Source organism: Anas acuta, chromosome 21 (assembly GCF_963932015.1).
Source record: "Anas acuta chromosome 21, bAnaAcu1.1, whole genome shotgun sequence".
Lineage (NCBI taxonomy): Eukaryota > Metazoa > Chordata > Aves > Anseriformes > Anatidae > Anas > Anas acuta.
Window position 1 is genome coordinate 7,124,097 of NC_088999.1, and position 21,592 is coordinate 7,145,688.

At 61.2% G+C, this 21,592-nt stretch overlaps 2 protein-coding genes across 9 annotated transcripts in view; one reads left to right on the forward strand and one right to left on the reverse strand.

Moving 5' to 3' along the window:
- Positions 1 to 334: 334 nt before the first annotated feature.
- Positions 335 to 19,993, reverse strand: RIMS3 (regulating synaptic membrane exocytosis 3). 4 transcript variants are annotated; one of them, XM_068658013.1, is made up of 7 exons: positions 17,495 to 19,993; positions 10,412 to 10,671; positions 9,126 to 9,267; positions 8,902 to 9,014; positions 7,778 to 7,879; positions 7,552 to 7,691; positions 335 to 7,447 (listed from the first exon to the last, which is right to left on the reverse strand). In XM_068658013.1, exons 2-7 carry the CDS (start codon positions 10,629 to 10,631, stop codon positions 7,235 to 7,237), a joined length of 930 nt encoding a protein of 309 aa, XP_068514114.1. In that variant the 5' UTR covers positions 10,632 to 10,671; positions 17,495 to 19,993; the 3' UTR covers positions 335 to 7,234. The 4 variants fall into 4 exon arrangements, with proteins under 4 accessions (XP_068514114.1, XP_068514112.1, XP_068514115.1 ...); XM_068658011.1 differs by having other exon boundaries at positions 16,928 to 19,993; XM_068658014.1 differs by lacking the exon at positions 17,495 to 19,993 and adding an exon at positions 15,790 to 15,839.
- Positions 19,994 to 20,056: 63 nt separating this feature from the next.
- Positions 20,057 to 21,592, forward strand: part of NFYC (nuclear transcription factor Y subunit gamma) — a 29,268-nt gene continuing 27,732 nt past the window's right edge. Inside the window, exon 1 of one of the 5 annotated variants that reach the window (XM_068658010.1) lies at positions 20,057 to 20,241. The gene's annotated coding sequence lies outside the window, so the exon portion shown is untranslated. The remainder of the gene's footprint in view (positions 20,242 to 21,592) is intronic. The other 4 variants (XM_068658009.1, XM_068658007.1, XM_068658008.1 and 1 more) reach the window with 4 other exon arrangements.

Below are 21,592 nucleotides of genomic sequence, written 5' to 3' on the forward strand. Positions count from 1 at the left end.
TCAGAGAGAGGGTTGGGGGGATTTGGGGTCACATAAAGAAGACAGGAAGGCCGGTTTTCCTAGGGCTGTGGGTGGCTGTGTGCAGATGCAGGAGAGAGTTTGAATTGTGTGAGCTTTGAGCTGATGATACTCCACTTGCATATTAATTATGGTGCCTATTAATTATGGTATTTCTTTCCTCCAGCAAAAACTGTTCTCTTCAGGTGGGAAAGAAGTCTCCCTCAGAAAAGAGGGTTTCATCCTCTAACATCTCTGTTTTGGGGGGGAGGGTTGGCTCTAAGCTACACACGGTTTGCGGCTGGATGCTTTGTGAAGCTCAACTCAGGGCCAGAAGTTGTTTTCAAGCTGGCTTTAATCATCTTCACTTGCTGCCCCAGTACTGTACATGCAGGTACAAGCCAATGAAAATGTGAATACTTCAGTTTGTTCCTCCTTGGGAAAACTGGCTAAGAATATTTTACAAAATAGCGTGCACCCTCACAGCCATCAGTCCTGCTGCATATAAACCACAAAAATACAAGAGTTTTACATTAAGAAAGACCACGCACATATAAAACATTACATAACACAAGTATAAAATTGCCATTTGCTTTTTTTTTTTTAAATCTCTAACCATTCTCAAGTATCCATCACAAGCCCATCCCCTTGTCTGGAATACGGAACCGGGGCGTAGAGAAGCCCCTGGTTCACCCCTCGGTGGCATTTATTTCAAGGTGGAGTTGTTCAACTTATGAATCTGTCATCAAAGCAAAGTTTACTACAAAATGAGTGGATTAGTGAAGGCAGCCAGATCTGTTCACTAATGCAATTACATCCTGACTTCCAAAAGTGAAAAGCTACCCAGGGTGAGTACTGTGAGTTCTGCACCTACCTCTCCTTGGCCTCTTAGGTCCCGGTACGGAGACCCGCGGCTGCCGCACAGAGGGGGAGATGTCTGCTACCTGCTCTGTCTGAGGTTGGAAGCTAAGCTCGTAGTAGCAATTAACCCGTGGCTAATGGTGTTCTGACAGCTCTCCAGTCTGATCCATCTCTCTTGGTTTGGGTAATTCTTCCCAATGCAGTTTGTTGGGTACTTTAGGAGTGAAAAATGGGAAGTAGCGTAGGTCTGCGTGGGTGTATGGTTGGATGCACCCTGGTCAGGATGCTCCTCTTAGCCTTTTGAAGCAAGCTACCTGGAGAGAAAAGGCTCTGGTTAGCAGTGGCTGGCTGAGAAGTCTCGGGTGCATCTCATTGCCTCGTACCTTTAACGATCTTGGACCCTTCTGCGTGAATTATTTGTTGGTGCTCCTTGCTAACTGCTCTGCTGTCCTATTTTGTATGGGGCCCACAAAGTTAGAAAGGCATAGGCTGTGTGTAAGAGGTTTAAGGTACAGGCAAAATCCTTCACGTCTTGTAGTTTGGAAATAGAAATTGAGTTTTTCCTCAGAGAATGAACATTTCAGTTCAGGTGCTTCTAAAAACTTGGTGCTTTTTGTGTGCTTAAGTGGGTTTGGTTTTCTGTGTTTTTTTTTTTTTTTTTTCCTGTTGCTGCTAGTGATCAGATTCAAGGATAAACTGCAGTTCAACCTTGGAGCTGCTACTTTAATTTGTTATTAAGCTGGATGTATACGCTTGTTTTTATATTTGAGGTATAAACTTCTGAGCTCAATGACAGATTCTTGAGTCCTGGACAAACTTCTAAACGGCCCAGGTGCTTGCTCATTTAAATTTTGAGGTGGGGAATAGGACAACATGATGGGGAAGATTTAGTTCTAACTGCACGAAAAGATCAAGCCCTTTAAGAAAACAAGGCCACCAACTTCAAAGTGCTAACGTTCACCAGGCATCCGCTGCCAGGAGCCCTGGCCACTTGCTTCGAGGAGGGGAGCGCTGCTGCCCCCAGACCCGACAGCAGGCACGGCTTCGTGGCTCTCGCTGCATGTGTCAGGGCAAAGATCCCTTTTTTTGGCCAGCACCAGGATTCAGCAGCTCTACAGATGGCAATCGCAATGCAATGCCTTTCTTCACCCTTTTTTGTGTGTTCCTGAGGCTTCTTCTCCAGGAAAAAGCCTCCAGAGGGAGTTGAGGGCGCTGTCCTCAGCTCCTTGCATCTGAACTGCTCACCTCGTTGCTGGCCCTTTTTTGGGGAGGTGCAGGACTGGAATGCCCTTGTGTCAGGCTAAGGGGTAGCCTTTGGGCGCTGTTTATCCACCTGCTTTTTAACAGGAGAGACCACGAGGTGCCAGCTGCCCTGCCACACCATCCCTCCCTCCAGAGAAGCGCCCCGGCTCCTGGCCTCGCTGCCCTCCAGCTCAGCCGTCAGTAGTGCAAGTGCTCAACGAAGCAGGGGCCGGAGCCAGCATGGGAGCAGGTGGTAAAAGCACACCCAAAACAATTGCTCTTCATTGCACAATTACAACAAGAAAAAAAAATAACCTGAATGTGATAGAGTGCACTAAGCTCTGGTTCTTAAAGAGGGAAAAGGAGGAGAGAAAAAAAAAAAAAAAGGAAAAAAGAATCAAATGAGGTATACCGATAATCAGCGCTCCAGCCAGGCTGTGCCCGGGGCAGACGATCGGGGGTTTAACAGTGTGGCGGTTATTCAGACAGCGAGACAAACACTTAGGCCCTTTACTGTACATTTTCTGCCTTTTTAAAAACCTAAATCCTCAGGAAATACGGACGAGCTCAGCTAAGGTGACCGCCTAGGCGGGGCGTTATCACAGCCGCTCCCTCCGTCTGTGCTGCGTAACCCCTCGGTTCCAGAACGTGCTCCTTGCAGATGGTTTGTTTTCCCTAGGCAGCCGTTTCTGCAGCCTTTTTAGCTCCCGAACACCTCTCGCACCTCTCACCAGCAGCCCGTGGGGGTGCTCCCCATGCTTGTGAACACGGTGTAGGAGGAAGACTTCCAGTTGAAACAGCTCCGCTAAAGGAACAGTGGAAGGGGCCGTCATGCCTTTGGCACGTCATGGGATGCGAACCTTGCTTTTGCAGAAGGTAATTTTAGAAATCTGTCTAGAGGCATGAAAACCTAAAGGAAAGCAGAGCGAGCTCTTAATATCTGTTTCCAGCCCTGATGCAAAACACTTTCAGGCTTCGGGCTCAGCCACCGAGAAGCACGGTGCCCGAGCGCTGTTCCTTGACCTTTAAAGTGCAGTTATTTTCCAAATCAGTAACCAAACGCACACCCTGAAGGGAGTTTACAGATGTGCGTCGTCCAAGCGTTTCACATCAATGTGGGAAGGAGTGTCCGAGTCAACTGGAAGAAAATAGGTGGGCTCTTTTCCCCTTAAAAAAAATCATCACCAGGGCTGTTTTATAAAGGGCCTTGGAGCAGTAAAGCCCCTTACATCGCATGCTGCTGCTAGGGATTTCCAAGCCAACTGAAACAAGCACAGGTTTTTAAGCACGTTAACCTCACGCACACAAATACGAGACTCGGAGTAAAGCGTGGTGCTGCGAGGGCAGTCTCGTAAGGAGCTGAGCAGGAATAATTCCCTATCAGCAGGGGCAGTCCTGGCCCCGCTCCTGCAGGAGTTTCTGGCCTCCTGCTTGCAGCCCGGTGCTAGGCTTTAACTGCTTCTGCAGGAAAGGTTTTAAGGGGTGGGAAAGGTGGCTGTGGAGGGAACGCTTCCCACCACCTCTGTTGCTTTGTGGCATTTTCCGAAGCCACCTGATGGGGTTGGTTACTGCGGGTAAGCTCACTGGTTCTGTATCTCACTGGGTTTCAGGACAGCTCCGTGCCCAAGCATCCTTTCAATGTGCTGTGGAGCTGATGAAACAGGAGCTCATTTCTGACTGTGCCCAAAAGCCTGGCCCGGTGCCCTAGGAAATGTTCAGTCGCTCAATTTTGGCAAATGAAGCCCGTCCCTGGCTGGTCGAAAATCCAGGGACAGCTTAGGCATGAAATCCTGTGGTGTTTTCTGTGCTTTGCTGCCTGGCTGTGACTGACTTGATGGGAGTTTAGGGGTTGTTTAAGCATCGGTGCAAGGCTATTTTGGCAAAATCCACCCTTGTTACTGAACTAGGGCGCCTTGATTCCGACACCAGGGTAAGCTGCCCCGTCAGCTGTGCTATATTCGATCATCTGTGTCTCAGGTGGGTGCTGCTGCGAGTGCTGGGTGTAAAACAGCCTGCAAAGCTCGCTTGGTTTGACATTAATCACTTTTTTTTTTTCTAGGGGAAAATATCTGCAAAGTAGAACGGCCTGAATTTCCTTTCTGGGTGGAGGAAGGAGATGGAACAACCTAATGCGTGATGCCCGGTTAGTGCAGCCACCTCTTGCCAATCAGATAGCACACCAAAAATGCCCTCTGCAAGGAAACGTTCCCCCAGAAAAAACCTGAGTCCTCGTGGTTTTCCTGGTGCCTCGTGTAGAAAGCAGTGGGGTAACTTGGCTGTTCTGCTCTCGTTTGAGGGGGAGATGCACGGCTCATGCAGTCAGAAATGAGAAGGAGCTGACGCTGCAATGTAAACGTGGGTAAACACTTGGGTTGCTTCCCCCTCTGTCGTTTCTCCGTGCCAGCGTGAGGTGGTCGTGACCCAGAGGCTTCCCCAAAAAGCGAGCACCAGCTCCCTGTGGGGACCGGGCACGCGGTGCTGAGAGCGAAATTAAGGTTTCGATGGGTTTCGGTGTCTGGTGATAATGGCAAGTGCTTGAAGTGGCTGGCACGGTGGCTGCACCTCGAGGAATCGCCCCCACGAGCCCCTCGCCTTGCAGCAGACAGGAATCCACCCCCAAGGCAGAATTGGGGAGCAGTTTGTTCTGATCCTGGCTGTGCCGTTATCCTCCAAGGCGTTATCAATTCCTTAGTGATAAAAAGGAAGCCAAAATATTTGGGTTTTCCATGCTCCCTGGAGCACCCAGCTGTGCCTTTCAGGCGCTGTGTCTGGGTGCTGGGTTCTCCAAGTGCTGGCCGTGGTTGGTTTTTGGGGCTGACACAGAACCAGGGGAGCCTTTGCTGGACCTCAACACCCGCTGGGGGTGCGCACCCGCTGGCTCTGTGCTCCCTCAGCTGCTTTTCTGGATCTCAACAGCAGCACTGTGCTGCCTAGGGGGGGAGAAGTAGGGCTCCGAAACTCGCTGGAGAACCACAGATCCAGGGATGTATCCAAACCAGTGAGCAGAAAACCCCCGCAGAGCTTTGCCCATGCTGCTGTCCCCATTCCCTGTGCTCGTGGTTAGTGTCCCACTGCTGAGAGGCAGGCTTGTCCTTTTTTTCTGCTGAAATTGAGCTGGTAAAGCAAAAAGTTAATTCCATGGAGGAAGGCCTCCTTTAAACCCCTTGTTTATGCCTGCTCCAGCGAGCAGGGCACCGAGCTTGCCTCCTCAAACCGCAGGACCCCTAGCTTGTGCCACGTCCCCGTGCCAGGCGAGGGCTCAGTGCTTGACCAGGGGGGCCCTGGGGTCTCGAAGCATCCCTTTGCCACCCCCAGCCTGCCCTCGGAGGTGTGCAGCAGTTGTGGTTTGGTAAAGATCTGACATACACGCCAGCAGCTGGAGTTCCTTGACACGACGATGCTGGAAGCGGGGTGTGGGGTGAAGCAGCTGCTGGGCAGTGGGGTTTCGCTGCCCCCCCAGGTCTGTTTTGTGAGGGGACAGCTTCGTTGCAACAGTCTTTTCCTTCGGGTTTGGTTTTGTTCCTTTGTGGCAACGGGTTCGAGCTGGTTCGTCCTTCCCAGCATCGCTGGGAGAACTGCAGGTTGTTCTTGTTGTGCTCTGTGCATTGTGAAATCCTCTGCTTTGCCAACAAATCATCATTTAAAAAAAAAAATCCCAACTGTGCTGTGGGTTGGTTTGTGTTAAAGACTGAAGGCCAGAGCCATCTGGGCAGTAGAAATTCCCCATTAACCTTTTGTCCTCTTCCAGTCTCAAGACTGCTCGTGTTTTGGTGTGTTGTGGTTTGCTGCTCTTTTCCCTCTCTTTTGGAACCTGACCCTTCAGGACAGTCATTGTGTGAAGTGTATCTTACGAAGAAACCAGAGTTTCTAGTGGTGTCTCCCCTGAGTAGTTTCAGCAAATTTCATTAGGCACCTTCAAAAAAAGCTTCCGTAATTCTCGGTTTTGCTACAAGAACTGGTCCCTCGGGGGAACCAAAATGCTGCTTTAAAAACAAACAAACAAAACATACAAAGAAAAAGAGAAAAAAAAAAAAACAACACTCATCCTGAAAACGAACTCAAAGCATCGAGTCCTTTTGTTCGTAACCTCTCAGTCCCCCTAATTCCAGATCAGCAGAAGACGCCGTTGAGATGTTCCCCTGTAGCGTGCCCGGGAGCCGGGACCCCCCGGCACCCCCCTGGAGGTGTGAGGAGGAGGAGGAGGGCGGCGGAGGAGGAAGGCAGGGGCTGGAAGGCAGCGGCTCAGCCAGCATCACCCTGTCCCTGCTCCCTCGGGGCTCCCGCACCCACCTCGGGCAGCGCAGAGTCGATGTTTTGGGGCTTGCCGTGGCCACGCGGGACGGCGGCGAGCGGTGAAACACGAGGACAAGCCCAGCCCGTGCTTGGTGGAGTGGCGCGCGCCCTTGTCCGTGCTCTGTCCCTTTGGCAATGTCACTGTCACAGGCTGAATGCTACCAAATTTAAAAATAAAATAAAAATAAAATAAAAATGGTCACCGGAACGGCTTGCTCAGCGTCGCAGGGTTTGTGTCAGAAAACGAACAAACGGGCAGTGTCTGGCAGATGTATCCGTCAGCGCCGAGTCTCAGATATTGCAGTGAGTGTGTTGTTAGCACGTGGCAAGCTACATAATCGAAGATGCTACATTCCTTGAAGAAAAAAAAAAAAACAGTAGTGCTGAGTTGGATTTTTTTTTTTTCTGAGTTTCTTTCCTTGAAAAGCTCCCTTTTCCTCGGAGGCAAGGAAAACGAAATCGGAGGAGAAGAAGTCGAGGCGTCATGCTACTTCTTGCAGTGGCACTGGATGAGCGGGACCGGGCTGCTGTGGCCGAGAGGAACACGGTGTTGTGCCCGTCCTCCCCGGGGGGCTATGGGGGGCTGTTGCTCCCCTCCCCGAGGGCCTTTGCTGCCCCCAACCTCAATGCCCACAGCCCCTGCTCCCTGCGCGCTGGGGCACTCACTCGGGGAGGAGTGTGCCGAGAGCAGGTTTGCTTCGGGAAGGAGATTTAAGAAACCAAAATAAAAAAAAAAAAGGAAAAAAAAAAAAAGAGGATGGGATATTTACAGCCATCCACTGACAGTTTTGGTAGGTCAGGACGTCTCCTTCCCCGCCTGGCCTCTGGCTCCGAGCTGCCGCTACGGGCAGGAGGGGCTGGTGGAGCTCTCCAGGGACGACTGGGAGAGGCGGCGCGCCAGGGGCCCGATGCTGGAGTCGGCCAGCGAGGAGGTGGGGAAGAGTTTGTACCAGCCCGTCACCACGCTGGAGAGGTCGAGCTCCTCCAAGACGATCTGCGCCATCCCCATGAAGCACTTGTGGTCCATGCGCCCGTAGTCGCCCCACACAATCACCTGCGGGGCAGAGATGGCGTTAGTGGGGCCGCCCTTAGGGTCTGGGGTTGGGATGGGGGTGCTGGGTGTGTGCGCCCTGCCTTGTGGCTGCCCCAGGACATCACCTGCAGGACTTTGCCCTGGGGGCTCTCCTCGAAGAGCAGGGCCTGCTGGAAGGACGGGTCGCAGGTCTTCTTCACCGCCTTGGTCTTCTTCTTGGCCAGGCAGACGCCGTTCTCCAGCAGGTAAACCTTCACGTAGGTGGCTGCGGTGGGAAGGGGGGAGAAGCGCTGGCTCGGAGCCCCCCCGGCGCGGCGCCGGCTCCCTCCCCGTCCCTCCCCAGCCACCTACCAGGGATGGATTTGGAGCCCAGCTTCGGGATGAGGCCCCTGGCCTGGATCACCTCCACCTCCAGCTGCCCGCTGCGGTCGGCCATGCCCACGTGGACGTCGCCTGGCCAGGGGAAGGGACGCGCTCAGCACCCTCCCCATTTCCATCTCCCACGGGGACGAGCTGCAGCCCGGGGCTGGGACGGTCCCTGCTGCCTGTCCCCAGCCATGGGGGGGCAGTGCTGGTGCCCCCCAAATCCTCAGCACCCAGCTGAAAGCGCCCTGAGCATCCCCCTGACAGGATTTGAGGAAGGACAAAGCCGAAGAGCTGGGTGTGAGTGGCTAAAAGGGACAGGGGACGGCCACCTCCTGCCCAATTCCTCGTTGGGGCAGGGGCACGGAGCTGCTGCCTGGGGGTCTCACCGGGGTCCTGCCCTGCAGCAGCAGGAGGAGGGAACACGAAGGGGCACCCGTGAGCTGGCTTTGGTTGTGGTGCTGCTCTCCCACTTACGCTGTCCTGCTCGTACGTACGCATTTCCCGCGGCCGCCGCGTCCCCGGCGCTCGCTGCCTTGTGGCCTCAGGGAGGGGGGGGCACGGGGAAGGGGCGTGCTGATGTCCCAGCGGGGTTTAATGGCAGGGAGACGAACCTGGATGTTCTCAAAACACACTCAGCATTTCAACAGCAGGTCAGGCTCGGCCCTGGGGCTGCACGAGGAGCCGGAGAGGGGAACGAGGTGATGGCGCAGGGCTCTGGTGTGCCATGGTCACTGCTGGGCATCACGGTGACCCCCTGGGGACAGCTCAAAGGGGTCCAACTGCCCCCTTCCCTCCCCTCCTGCCCCACCAGGAATGGGGCAGGGGGCCGGTGGGACCGGGTCATGGAACTGCAGGGTCCCCCCGTCCCCAGGCAGGACACGGGGCAGGCACCTGGGGGTGCCCTGGGAGCAGTGGGGGTGCTGGCACTGGCCAGAAACAGCAGCAGGACGGGGGTGGCTGCAAGCCATGCACGGCCCCAGCATGAGCCTAGCAGCGAGGGGAGCTGCCAGGAGGGATTCTGGGGCTGGTGCACGTGTGGCACCCTCAGCATCCCCTTGCCCCAGCCCCGGGTGCAGCACGGACCCCCCCCCAGTCCCCCCAGCACTCACCCATCGGGGGGGTGGCCAGCGTCTGCCGCCCCACCAGCTGCCCCGGCCCCAGCCCGTCGAGGAAGTCACTGAACTGGCTCTCGGCGCCCAGCCGCGTGGTGGGGAAGATGAACCTGTGTGGGACGGAGCAGAGCGCTGCCACGGAGCCCCACCGTGTGCAGGGCACGCGCCCCAAAGTCCCCGGGGTCCCCTCGCCACTCCAAGGCCGTGTGCCCGGTCCTTACGTGCCGTCGGAGCTGTTGCTGTTGGTGCTGCCGTCGGTGGACTCGCGGCTGCCTTGCCGGGTGACCCTGGTCCTCATCTCCACCGCGATGCCGGTCTCGGTGCTCCGCCGGATGTTGCTGCGCAGCTTTTTGGGGCCTCCCTCTGCAAGCAGAGATGTGGGGTGAGCACGGGGAGCCGGTGATGGTGCACGGCGGCAGGAGGAGTGTGGCCCAGGCAGCCCCCGGGCACCACCAGCAAGCACCAGTCCCACAGCACGGCCAGCTCGGGGGGGTCAGGTTTGACTTCTGCTGATTTAGGGCTGCCCCATAGGAGCTCTGCACACCCGGGTGTGGGGTGGGGCGGAGATTTGGGCACCTCTCGTGCAGCGTTTGCCCGTGGATGTGTTCAGCCAAGCGCTGCCGTGATGCTCCCTGGTGCTGCCAAAAGCTGCCGGGCACTGGGCCAGCCCCGGCCCAATTCCAGCGCCCGGCCCCGGGATGAGGGGAGCGCTGAGCTCCCACCCCAACCCCAACACCGGTCCCTGCTCTGGCATTCCTCCAGCTGTGGGACCGGTGCAGCCCCCCTGGTCCCCTCTGTGGTGACACAAGGCCAGTCCCCAAAACCCCTGAGTGCCTCCAGCGGAGCGGGCAGGACGCTGTGGTCACTGCTGTCGGTTTTTATATCAATCCAACCGCCTCGGGTCTTTTAAGGTGATGGGGGAAGGCTGGGGGCAGTGGCCAAGGACTGGCAAATGCTACTTAAACATGAAGGCTGGCACGGGGCTTGTTTCTGGAGCCGTGCTTGGAGAGGGATTGGGCTCTGCTGGCCGGGGAGGTGCAGCCCTGCTGGCCCCAGGTGGGCTCCTGCTGGCCCCAGGTGGGCTCCTGCTGGCCACTGGCACGCCTGGCTGGGCTTCTGGGGCTGATTCCAGCCCTCCTGTAACACCTCGGGTGTACAGGGCCAGAGGGCTCCCAATTAACTCCTCTCCTGAATCACGAAATGCCAATGTGAGCCAGAACAGAAAGCGGTAACCAGAGGAAAAGCCTGCACCAAAACGAGCTTTTTGCTTCCCCTGCCTGTTGAAATTTTAAGTATTTCCCACGGCCAGAGCACCTGACGAGTCCTTTCTGCGACTCACCCCCTCCCTGCCAGCCCACCCCGAGCTCCAGCTCAGGTCTCCAAACCCCCTCGGCACCTGGGGGAGCACGGCTGAGCCGGGAGGGATTCACGACGGGCTTTTTTGGGGTATTTTAACCAGAAACATTACAAATCCCGGGGCAGTGGGGTGCACACCCCCCCAGCTCACCGCTCTGGTTGAGCTGCAGCGTGCTCTTGCTCCACTGCGCCAGCCCCACGATCGCCACCATCTTAGCACCCAGGCTGGAGCGGCGTTTCTTGCTGGCCATGATGCTGACGGAGTCGGCGCTGCCCCGCGTGCTCTTCTCCAGGCTGTACATCTCGCCGCTGATGCTGGAGCTGCGGACGACATTCCTGGCGGCGGAGGAGCCGGCGTCCCCGTTGAACATGGTCGGACGCTGCCTCGCCGGCACCGCCGGCTGGGATCAGCTGCAAGGAGGGGGATAAAAGGGGAAAGGGGGGGGGTGAAAGGAGGGGGTGGCATCGCCGTGCTCCCCCTGCGGAAGCCCCAGCTGGGAGGAAGGAGCCCTCCGAGGCATTTCCACGAGGGAATTCAGGTGCTGGGGTTGTTTGTCCCCATCCCAGCCCTGCACCCCCTGATGGCCAGGGCCAAAAGGGTGCCCTAGGGTTCGGCGATGGCCCCATCCACCCCTCCTGAGGGTGCCCAGGGGAAAAAGCATCCGGCCAAGCCCCCCCCAGCCACCTCCTTCACCAAAAAGCAGCTGCAGCATCGCTGCGTGCCGCTCCGCCCCGAGATGGCTGCCTGCCACGGGGCCAGCCCCAAAAAACACACCAGGGGGCTGCCGGCACCCACACAAAGCCCTGGCAGTAAGGGGGGAGCTTGGGGAGCCCCCCCACAGCCACAGCGGGGTGTCACCAGCTGCAGAGGCTGCGGGGAGGCTGCCCCCACCCCGAACCAGCCCTCACCTCCTTTTCCTTTCCCTTCCCTTCCTTCCCCATGAATATTTAAGCTCTTTTGGGATGGGAGCATCCATCTTCCAGGGCGAGGGGAATTATTAACCGTGGGCCAAACGGAGCCACTTGGTAAGGCGCGAAGGCAGCGCCTGGGGAAATATTCCTCTTTTGGGACAGCGTGAGCGGGGAGGCTGAGCTGGAGCTGGGCACGGGGCTCCTGCTGCCCCCGTATCAGCCACACGGCTCCCGGCATCGCCTGAACCCGGGGAGTTACGGGTTTTGGAGGGGGATTAGTCCCTGCGCCCTGCCTCAGTTTCCCCACCTGCCTGGGGCTGAGACAAATGCCCGAGGACTCAGCCAGGCCTTTCCCCGCAGGTCTGTGGGGGAGCAGAGCCCAGCCTGGGGGGCACCTGCCCTAAAATTTACCCCCGATCTGCTTAGGGCTCCTGCGGGGAGTGGGGCCGGGGGGGTGAGCAGCTCTCGGTGCTGAGATGAGCTCAGCCAGAGCCCGGAGCACCCCGGAGCCAGCAGCCACCACCAAGCCAGCCCCAGCACCCCCACTGCATCCCCCAGCATCCCAAAAGCATCCCCAAGCACCCCAAAACATCCCCCGGCACCCCAAAAGCATCCCCCAGTGTCCCCAGAGCATCCCCGGCTGCGGGGGGCTCCCCTTCTCCCACCCTCCAGGCTTCATTCCTTCTGCCCACGCTCCGGCAGTGGCTCAGCCCCATGCAAGCCCCTTCCCCACCCCACACAGAGCCCCCGGCCCCAAGTTGGGGGGGGGGGGGCAGAGCCCGCAGCCCCCTCCAGCCCCTTACCGCCAGCCTCGCGCCACGCCACCACCACCGGCAGCGCCCCAGAGGCCGAGCCCCATCCTCCCCGCGGGCTGGGCTCAACGCCGAGCCCCCAGGGACCAAGCGAGGGGCTGGGGGGGTCTAGGGGGAGATGTCACAACCCCAAAATCCCCCCCCCGAAACCTGCAGCTCGCCGGAGCCGATGCGCAACACGCAGGAGAAGCGCGATGGCCGGGAGCACGGCTCCCCTCCTGCATCCCCATCACCAACACAGCCCCCCCCCCAAAAAAAACAACCCCACCCTATAGGCACGGGACAGCAGCGACCCCTTACCGCCCGGTGCAGGAGGGGGCACCCCGCTGTGTGTGTGTGTCCCCCCTCCCCGGCCCCGCTGCGGACGGAGGGTGCCAGCCCGGTGAAATCCTGCAAGGTTTGTGGCGGCGGGGCTGTGCCCGCGCTGCTTCAGCATCTCCATGGTTACCCAGCTGACCCAGTTCTCCCGGCCCTGAGCCCAGTATGAGCCCAGTATGAGCCCAGTACCGCGGGCATCGCCATACCAAAGGGGTGGGGGGGCGCAGGGGGTGCCCCCCAGTCCCTACGGGACCCCCACAGCCCCTAAAGGGTCCCTGCTGGATGATGCTGGAAGTGGGAAAAGGGGGAACGGGGATAGGGGGTCACGGGTATTTGGGGTGCCCAGCCAGCCCTGTACAGTGGGGACCCCAAACACCCCGCTAGGTGATTAACAATAACGGCACTAATTGCAAGAACGGAGCGTTGACAGAAAAAAGGGGGATGTTGACAAAGGCTGGGGGGGGGGGAGGAGCCGGGTGGTGCCCCCCGCACAGGTGAGGAAGGGTCCCTGATGGGGGCGGAGGAGATAAAGGAGCACCTGATAAGATGCCCAATTTGTTGGGAAGGGCACTGAGGGGGTTTGGGGCCTCTATGGGGTGTCCCCGGGGGTGTCCTCAATAATGGGGGGCTCCCCATGAGGCACGGCACCCCACGGGGAACAGGAACCCCAAAATTCAAGGAGGGGGCTGCGTGCACCCCACTGGCAGGATGAGCGGCGCTTAGAGGAGGGAGTTCTCCCCCAGAGCCCAGGTTTGATCCCAAACAAAGCTTTTTTCCCTTTTTTTTTCCTGCTTCTCCTTAAAACCCAGTTAAAGCTCAGCCCTGCGTGTGCTGAGCTTGAGGGGCTGCCCGGGGGGGGCACCGGGACCCTCTGGGGAGCCCTGGAAAGGGCCCAGCTGCTGCGGGACGGAGGCTGGGTGAGGATGAAGATGAGGATGAGGATGAGGAGCTCCTGCGGGGGACGATGCCACGGGGGTCCCGGGGGGCTGAGGGAGGTCCTGGGGGAGAGGAGCAGCCCCTCCCCGGGTGGGGTGAGCACCTTGGGGTGCCCCCCAGGCTGGGCTCTGCTCCCCCAGCTTAGGGACACCCCCAGGAGGGACAGATGGGGGCACAGCACCCTCATGCCCCCACTCTGTGGGGTTGGGAGCGGGGGGAGGCACCCCATTACCCCCGGGCTGAGCCCCCTGGAGATGCCAGGACCCCGGGGACGGTGCCCTGACCGTGCTGTCCCTGTCCCCGTGTGACGTTGGTGGGGTGAAATCAGCTCTGTGCCGAATCCCACCGTTACCCAGGGCAACGGCAGGGATCAAAAGGGGCTGCGGGGGGGGGCAGCCAGGGGGGGAGCCACCCCACAGCCCCTGACGCTGCGGGTTCCTCAGTGCTGACCCCAAATCCTCACCCTTTAGGGGTGCTGCCGCTTATGGGGTCCCCATCCCTGGCTATGGGGGGGGAGGGCAGGTGCACGTTTCACACGTTTCTCCCCATGGGTGGGGTCTCCCATGGGTGCTGAAGGGTCTGGGAGGAAGGGGGGGCACAACGTGTGGGGCTGGGGGCTATGGGGCGGGCAGCCCCTCCCTGCCTGCCCGGCGCGGGGCTCCGCAATGCAGCTCGCGCGGCGAATCCCATCAATATTTCATGGAGCTGCTTCCTCCAGGGGCAGGGCTGCGAGCGAGCGGCTCTGGCTGCTGCTGCTGCCCCCCCCCACAAGCAGCTCCTTCCCTTCCCCTGGCAGCCAGCTCCCAGCTTTTTTCCCCCCACCCCCCCCTTTTTCCCCCTCCCGCTCCGTTAGCAGACAGCGCTGTGCTTTTTGGGGCTGTGCCTTTTGGGGCTGCGAGGAGCCCTGGGGTCCGAACCCAAATTTGGAGTCTTTTGGGGATGATTTTTGTTCCCGCTCGCAGCAGATCCAACAGTTGGGCTCCCCAGGAGCAGCCCCACAGCTCCAGGGCGAGTGCCCCAAGCCCACCGGGGGGGGGTCCAGGAGTTTGGCTGCCCCCCACGGCCCCCCCAGCTCCGTGTCCAGCAGCAGGCAGTGAGCATGGCCCCATGGCAGTTTGTTTTTGAAGGAAAAAAAAAAAAAGGGGGTAAAAGGGGCTCAGCTCACCCTAACGAGCCTCACAGGAGCCTTTCTCCACCACCCTGCGGCTGAATTTGGGGCACAGGGGGATGAGGGGCACGGGGGGGCTCCTGGGCACCTGCTGCGACCCCCCCGCGGCTGGGCACAGAACATTCAAAGCGCCTCGAAATGGATGCGAGGAGAAGGTGCCACGCTGCCCAGGCCCTAAAAAGCAGTAGGATCGGTGTTTCCACACCCTGGAGCCCGTGGGGCTCAAGGGGCAGCAAGGGATGGGGCTGGGGGGGGGCTGCGGGGGTCCCCCTCAGTTTGGGGTGTGTGAGGACGGCCGAGACACCGCAGTCTCATCCCCTAAATGCATCCAAAAGGCTCCAAGGAGGGCCTGGAGAAAAGGGATGGGGAGCCCTGAATTTGGGGGAGACCTCAGGGGGGAGCAGGGAGCGGTGCAGGGGCACCGTGGGCACATGGGGGTGGGCACTGACCCCGTTGGCCCCCCCAAAATGCAGTGAGGTCCCCCCAAAACGCCGCGTCCTGGAGGTGCACCGGGAGAGGACCGGGACGGGGCCCCTCGTGCCATGCTCGGTAACCCCACAGGACCCCCGCAGAGTGGGGGTCACCCCTTGGGACCCCCCCCCATCCCCGGGACCACCCACGGGGGGGTCTCCAGATCCATCGAGCGGGACAGACGGCCGGACGGACAGATGGATGGATGGAGCACAACCAAGAGGTGAGAGGCGAGCGTTGGCGTCCCGTGGGGCTTGGGATCGGGATGGGGCCACAAGGCGATGCCCTGAGCCCCCCCCAGGATGGACAGACAGACGGACGGACCCCCCACCTCGACCGGTCCCTACCCCCGTGTCCCCCCCGGCGGGGCCCAGGCGTGCACGGGACGGGGTTGACGTCAACGGGCTTTCAGCGGGGATGATGGATGGCACGGGAAAGCGCTCCCGGTCCCGAGCTGCTGCTTGGGAATCGCCCCCCCCACAACACCCCAAAAGCCTTGAGGGGGGTGTGTGTGGGGTGGGGGTCCCGGTGCACGACCCCCGGTGCCCCCTCGGTGCTGGCAGCCCACCCGCAGCCCCGCTCTTTGGGCACGGGGATGCTTTTAGGGTGCCCCTGTCCCCATTTGGGGCAGGGGGCTGCAAACCGGGGGGGGACCGGGGGCACCTCCCGGGGCAGGCGGCACGCACCGGGGCTGCCCCTAAGGGTTGGGACCCCCATCCCCGTGTGCCCCCCACCTCGCCGTGCCCCCCCCCGGGGCTCCCGTCCCGTTCCTCCCGGGCACGACGGCATCCCCCGGGCCGCCGCCGAGGGGGATGCGGGGCTGCAGGTGCGGCCCCATTGACCCCAAAAGGGACCGGGACGCCCCCGGTGCGCCCCCCCCGACCCCTCCCCGCTGCCGCCGCGGGCACTCACCGCCACCGCCGCCGCTGCCGCCGCCCGTGCCCGCTCCTCCCCTCGGCCCCGGCGGGCTGCTGGGAGCGGCGGGCGGGGGAGCCCCGGGCTCGGCCCCGATGGTTTAGGGCCGGGGGAGCCCCCGGGAGATGCCCCCCATCCCGTTAGGGTTTCCCCTCCCCACCCCCCCAGAGCTGAGCCCCGGAGCCGTCGGTGGGAGCTGCCCCCCCCCCATACACCCCGCTGCCGTCCAGCCTGCTCGGGAGCCACCGGCTGCGCCTTGCCCTGCAGCTGCCGGATCCTAAAGGCCACCAGTGGGATCCTAAAGCCATCAGCTGGACCCCAAAAGCCCCCAACGGGATCCTAAAGCCATCAGCTGGACCCCAAAAGCCCCCAATGGGACCCTACAGCTGCCAGCTGAACCCCAAGAGCCATCAGCTGCACCCCAAATGTCCCCAATGGGACCCTACAGCCATCAGCCGGACCCTACAGCCGTCAGCCAGACCCTATGAGCCCCCAGCATGACCCTACAACCATCAGCCAGACCTCAAGAGCCCCCAGTGGGACCCTACAGCCAACAACCAGAGCCCCCTGGAGCTGCTTGCTGGACCCCAAGAGCCCCCACCCGGAGCCTGAGCCCATCGGTTGGCCCCCAGGAGCTGCCCCTTCCCCATCACCCAGATCCCAAGAACCACCCCAAGACCTCAGGAGCCACCAGCTGCACCTTGCTTTGGGATACCCGGACCCCAAAACCCCCAGCTGGACCCCAGAGCCACCGGCCAGGCCCTGCTCCCCCCAGCTGGACCCCCAGGAGCTGCCCTCGGGTCCTGCTCCCCCCCTGGGGAGCCTCCAGCCGGACCCGGAGCTGCCACCCCATGGGTGCTGCTCCTCCAAAACCCTCCAAATCCGATCCCAACCCCACAAGCTGCCCACTGGGACGTCCCCACTCGCCGTCGGTGCCCCCAACCCACGGGCACGGGCTGTGGTGGCGGTGCCACGAGGCTGTGAGGCCGTGAGGGGGCTGCGGGGCTTTGCTTTGTGCCAAACACGGCTCTCTTGGGGGAACGGGGACACCGCCGCGTGCCCCGACCCCTTCCAAAGGAGACTGAAAATCTGAGGGCAGAGGCGGCCCCGGTGCCCGCGCTGCCCTTGGACTCACCTTGGCGCCTCGCTGTCCTCACGGCAAATTCCTCTCCTGCGCTGGCTGCGCCCCACGGCTGGCATGGCAGCCACGTGCCACGAGGGAAGCCTCCTTCACCCGCTTTAACTCTGTCCCTCCCCAAAATAACGCCACGCTCGGCCTTCCCCGGGCTCCCCACCTCACCCTGCGGGGTCACGGGGCTGTGGATGGCACCAAATCCCCGTCCCTCGTGGGCAAAACCCCTACAAACGTCCCTGTGCTGGGCGCGGGGGTGATTTGGGATTTGGAGGGTGGAAGGGTGCAACGGGCGAGTGTGGGTACGGGGAGGATGGGGGAGAAAAGCCCCTCGGGGTGCTGGATGGAACGTGGGGACGCGGCGGGTCCCGGTGCCGTGCGGGGAGAGCCGGGCGAGGAGCAGGAATAGCTGAAAGAACTAAATATGGAAACGTGGATAAAACAGAGCCGGGGTAGGGAGCCGGTTTCCTAACAGAATTCAAAGCGTATAAACAAACGCGGGGAGGGAGAGAGGTTGTCTGGAAGGGGGGCCTTTATGAGTAATATTTAGAAAAAACCAGCTGAAAATACCTCCGCAGGAAAGGCCAGTCCATCAAACGAGGCTGCAGCGTGCTGGGGCCGGCGGCGCTGCTGGGAACGAATCCTTTCCGGGGAAGAGATAGCGACAACACGTGCCTAGCTGGTGGAAAGCTGCTCCCGTCTCCCTCCTGCAGCTGGTTGGTGTTTTTTTTTTTCTTGCCTGCCACATTTCGGTGATAAAGCACGATGAATAAAATATCAGGCACCGCAGCGTGGTCGCTACGAAGCTCCCTCGCCGCCCCTCTGGGTTTTTTCTCCTCCTGGCAGGTCGCCCCGGGCCCCTCAGCCAGCAGCCACCAACGCCTCGGCTTGTGGCATCCTCGCCGCTTCCTCCTTTAGGTTTTGGGGTGGTTTTGGGGAAAAGGGGGCTGTTTAAAGCTGTTATTCCCATGAAGGTGATGCAGGAGGATTCACGGGGCTCGGCTTTGCGGTGCTTGGAGGAACTGAGCTGGATCCCAGCTCCCTGCAGAGCCAGGTGAGGGCCAGGCTGGGCAGCTCGGCTCCTTTGCAGCTCATCAGGTTTTACAGATTTCATAACTCCAGGTTGGGTTTTATTTATTTTGTGAATGAATTCTGCAAAAACCTGCGAAATGTGGCTGGGCAGGTGCCTGCTCTGCACCCCTGGCAGCAGCGTGTCCCATTAGCTGCTCTGCTCCGGGCTGCATGGCGCGCTCAGGTGGGGAAAAAAGGTGCTGGGGGCACCGGGGGAACTCGGGATTTGAGCTTCCCCAGCTGCCGTGACTCACGGTCCTTGTGTCGGGGGTGGCAGCGGGTCCCTCCCCTCTCCTGCTGTCCCCAGGAGAGCAGTAGCGGAGCATTCTGTCCTGTTGCTCAATCTGGTGGTTTTCCTTTCAACGCCCCAGGTTGCTGCAGGTCCTCCAAAAGATGCGCGGCCGAGGGCAGGGCGACTGAAATGTAATTAAAGGAAATCTGATTAGATAGCAAACATTATCTATTGGACAAGATCTGGGCCTAAAAAGCTGCTTTCCAGCCCGATTTACAAGGCAGGGTGTCCGTGTCCAGGCATAATTTACATCCAGATTTTAATTTTCTGCTAATTTCTTTGCTGGGGGATGGCTGCCCCGGAGCAGCAGCTGGTTTGGGGTGCCTCGAGGCCTGCTGTGTGGGGTGGGACGGCAGAGGGCTGCCTGGGGAAGGGCCGGGCTGCAGCCCCTGCTCTCAGCTTTATGATTTTTCCCATTTCCGAGCTGTCAAAAGGGTAAAAACCTACAGCTCCTCTGGGTCCCGCTGGCGCAGGAGGAATTGGCTGAGCAGGTAGCAGATGGCGCTGAGTGTGAAATCAGCAAACCACAAAAAAAAAATAATTATGCAAGCACCAATAAAACAGAGAGCGGAAAAAAGCTTTTTTTTTTTTTTTTTTTTTTTTTTTTTTTTTTTTGGCTGCTCCGCGTTTCGGGCGGGCTGACACAAGGAGCTCTGTGTCTGCAGATGGCTGCGCGCCTCGGGGAAGCCGGGGCTGCTCCGCACAACGCGGGCATTGCTGCCCCGAGAGAGCAGGTGGGGGGGGGAAACGGGGGGCAGCACGGACCCAAAAAACATCAGGGGGACCCAAAAAACGTCAGGGAGACCCACAAAAAGGCAGGGGGGAGAAGGGGTGGGTGGGGAGGAACCCCGCAGGAGGCACAGCTGGCTGTTTAGCTGCGCCTGGCAGCAGAGCCAGCGGCAGTTCTGGCTAATTGATTTATAAATGAGTCATTTCGATGAGGGGAGCGCCGCAGCCCGAGGAGGCTTCGCTGAGGACTCGTGAGAACGGGGAGGGGAAGAAAAACAAGCCGGTATTTCCCTTGGCTGCTGCGCCTCGCCAGCGCCCTGAGATTGTGAAGTCACCCTGAGATCGTGAAGTCGCAGGACTTTCACTAAAACTGCAGGAATTTGCTGCAAAACGTCTCTCCCTCTTCAGCGTCAGCCCGCTGGGCAGCCGGGCTTTGAAAGCAGCGCGTGTGGCTGCAGGGATCCGTCCCGATTCCTGCAATTGGGGCAGAAGAACAACGGAGCCCGGGGTCCTGCCCGTGTGTGGGGCAGGCGGGAGGGCCCAGGCACACGACTGGGTTCTCTCTATCGCGATATACCAGTCGCGACTCGACGTGGCCTGACGGGAGGTGGTACCCGCCCTGAAGGTGCTGGAGCCGCACAGGACGGTGCCCAGGCACACGACTGGGTTCTCTCTATCGCGATATACCAGTCGCGACTCGGCGCGGAGCCGTTCCCTCACGGGGAAGCCGCCGCCGCCCCTCAGCCACCTCACAGCGGCGGTCCCCGGGCGCTTCCCCTCAGGGCCCGGGGGTTACTGAGGCAGCGCGCTGCCGTCACGGGGAGAACCAGGGGGAACCGGGGATAACGGGGGGGCTACCGAGGAGCCCCCACAGGGCCCGGCGGGGCCTCACGGGACGGGGCCTGAGGGGAGCGGGCCCGGTGCGGGCCCAACCGCCGCCGCCTCAGCGCGAAGTCTCGCGAGATCTCGGCGCGGGTCACGCGCCTGCGCGCTGCGCCGGCGCTAAGGGGGGAAGGGGCGGGGCCTCCACCCGAGCCGCCTCACGGCGCCGCCGCCATCTTGGTCCGCGGCCGCTGGGCGCTCGCCGGGCTCCCGCCGCCGCCCCCCCCCCTCCCTCCTCCCCTTCCCCTCCCCTCCGGGGCCTCTCCCGTTGCCAGCCGGGCCCGGGGGGCAACGCGGGCTCCTCCCAGCCCGGCCGGAGGCTTCGCGGCGCTCGTTGGGGCCGGTGAGTGGCGGGGCCGAGGGGCGGGGGGGAGGCGGCGGCGGCGGCCGGCGGAGGGGGCGCGGGGCGGGGGCGGCCCTGAGGGGCTCCCCCCTCCCCCTCCATCCCCCGCCCCCACCCCGGGCTGCTGGGTTCCGATTGGCTGCGCCGCGCCGCTCCGCGCGCGCTGATTGGCTGGCGGAGGGGGTGGAGGCGGGAGAAGGGAGCTGGGCGCTGATTGGGTGCCGCGGGGGGAGCGGGGCGATGATTGGCTGCTGAGCGCGCGCGCGCGAGCGGGGCGGGAGGGGGCAGGAAGTAGGGGCTGGGGGCGGCGGGGGGGGAGCGGGAGGGAGGCACCAAGGGGGGGGGGGCGCGGTGTTTTGGGCCCTTTTCGGGGCTTTTCGGGGCTTTTTGGGGCTTTTTCTACCCCGGGAGCCTCTGGGGGGGTTTCTAAGGGGGAGAGGCCGAAGCCCGGTACCGGTCCGGGGCCTCCCGGTGCGTGTGGGGGGGGTGAGGGGCCTGCAGGCCGCGGGGCAGGGCCTGAGGGGGGGGCAGGGCCTGGGGGCGGCCCCGCTGACGGGAGCGGGGCGGGGGCTGCGCGGGGCCCGGCCCCGTTCCCTTCCCGTTCCCTTCCCGTTGCCTCCGGGGCCCTGCCAGGCCTCACGGTGCTCCCCGGGGGGGGAAGGAGCGGGGGTCCCGGCGCCCTCCCAGCGCTGCCTCTGCTCGGTTGAAGCCTCCCCCGGCCTCTGCCGTGTCCCGGTGCCGGCCTGGCGGTGCTCGGCCACCTCCCGGTGTAACTCCGCCGCCCTCGGGCAGCCCCCGCTGCTCGTGCTGCCCCCGCTTGGGGCTCCGGTTGGCTGCCCGTGACCTTGGGCTGCCCAGCGCAGCACCGGGAGGCTTTGGGGGAGCTCGGGGCGCCGAGCTGCTTGCCCCCAGTGAGGATGGGGGAGCCGCAGGGGGGGCAGCAGCCCCTGGGCAGCTGCGTGACCTTGAGCTGGGCTCGGGCCCTGCGGTGCCGGCCGGGTCCCCGGTGGCTTCGTGCCCCCCCCCGGGAGGTGACCCCTGGTCGGTGGCGGGGGTCTTGTGGCACCCCGGTGCCAGCCCCGGGTGGTGTGGGATCCATCGCCTCCCCCGTAGCCTCGTGGTGGGATGCTCGCCGTGGGATTGGGGCAGTGCCGGAGCTCAGCTGCCCACCGTGACTCCGGAAATTAAATAATAATGATAATTAATAACAAAACAGCAATAATTATAGCAATAATTATAATCCAGCGGTTGTATTGGTCCCCATGGCTGGGCCCATGTGCTGCTGGGGGGCTGCGGGGCAGCCCTGGTGAGGCAGGGACCAGCCTGGACATCACCTTTTAATTTGTTTTAT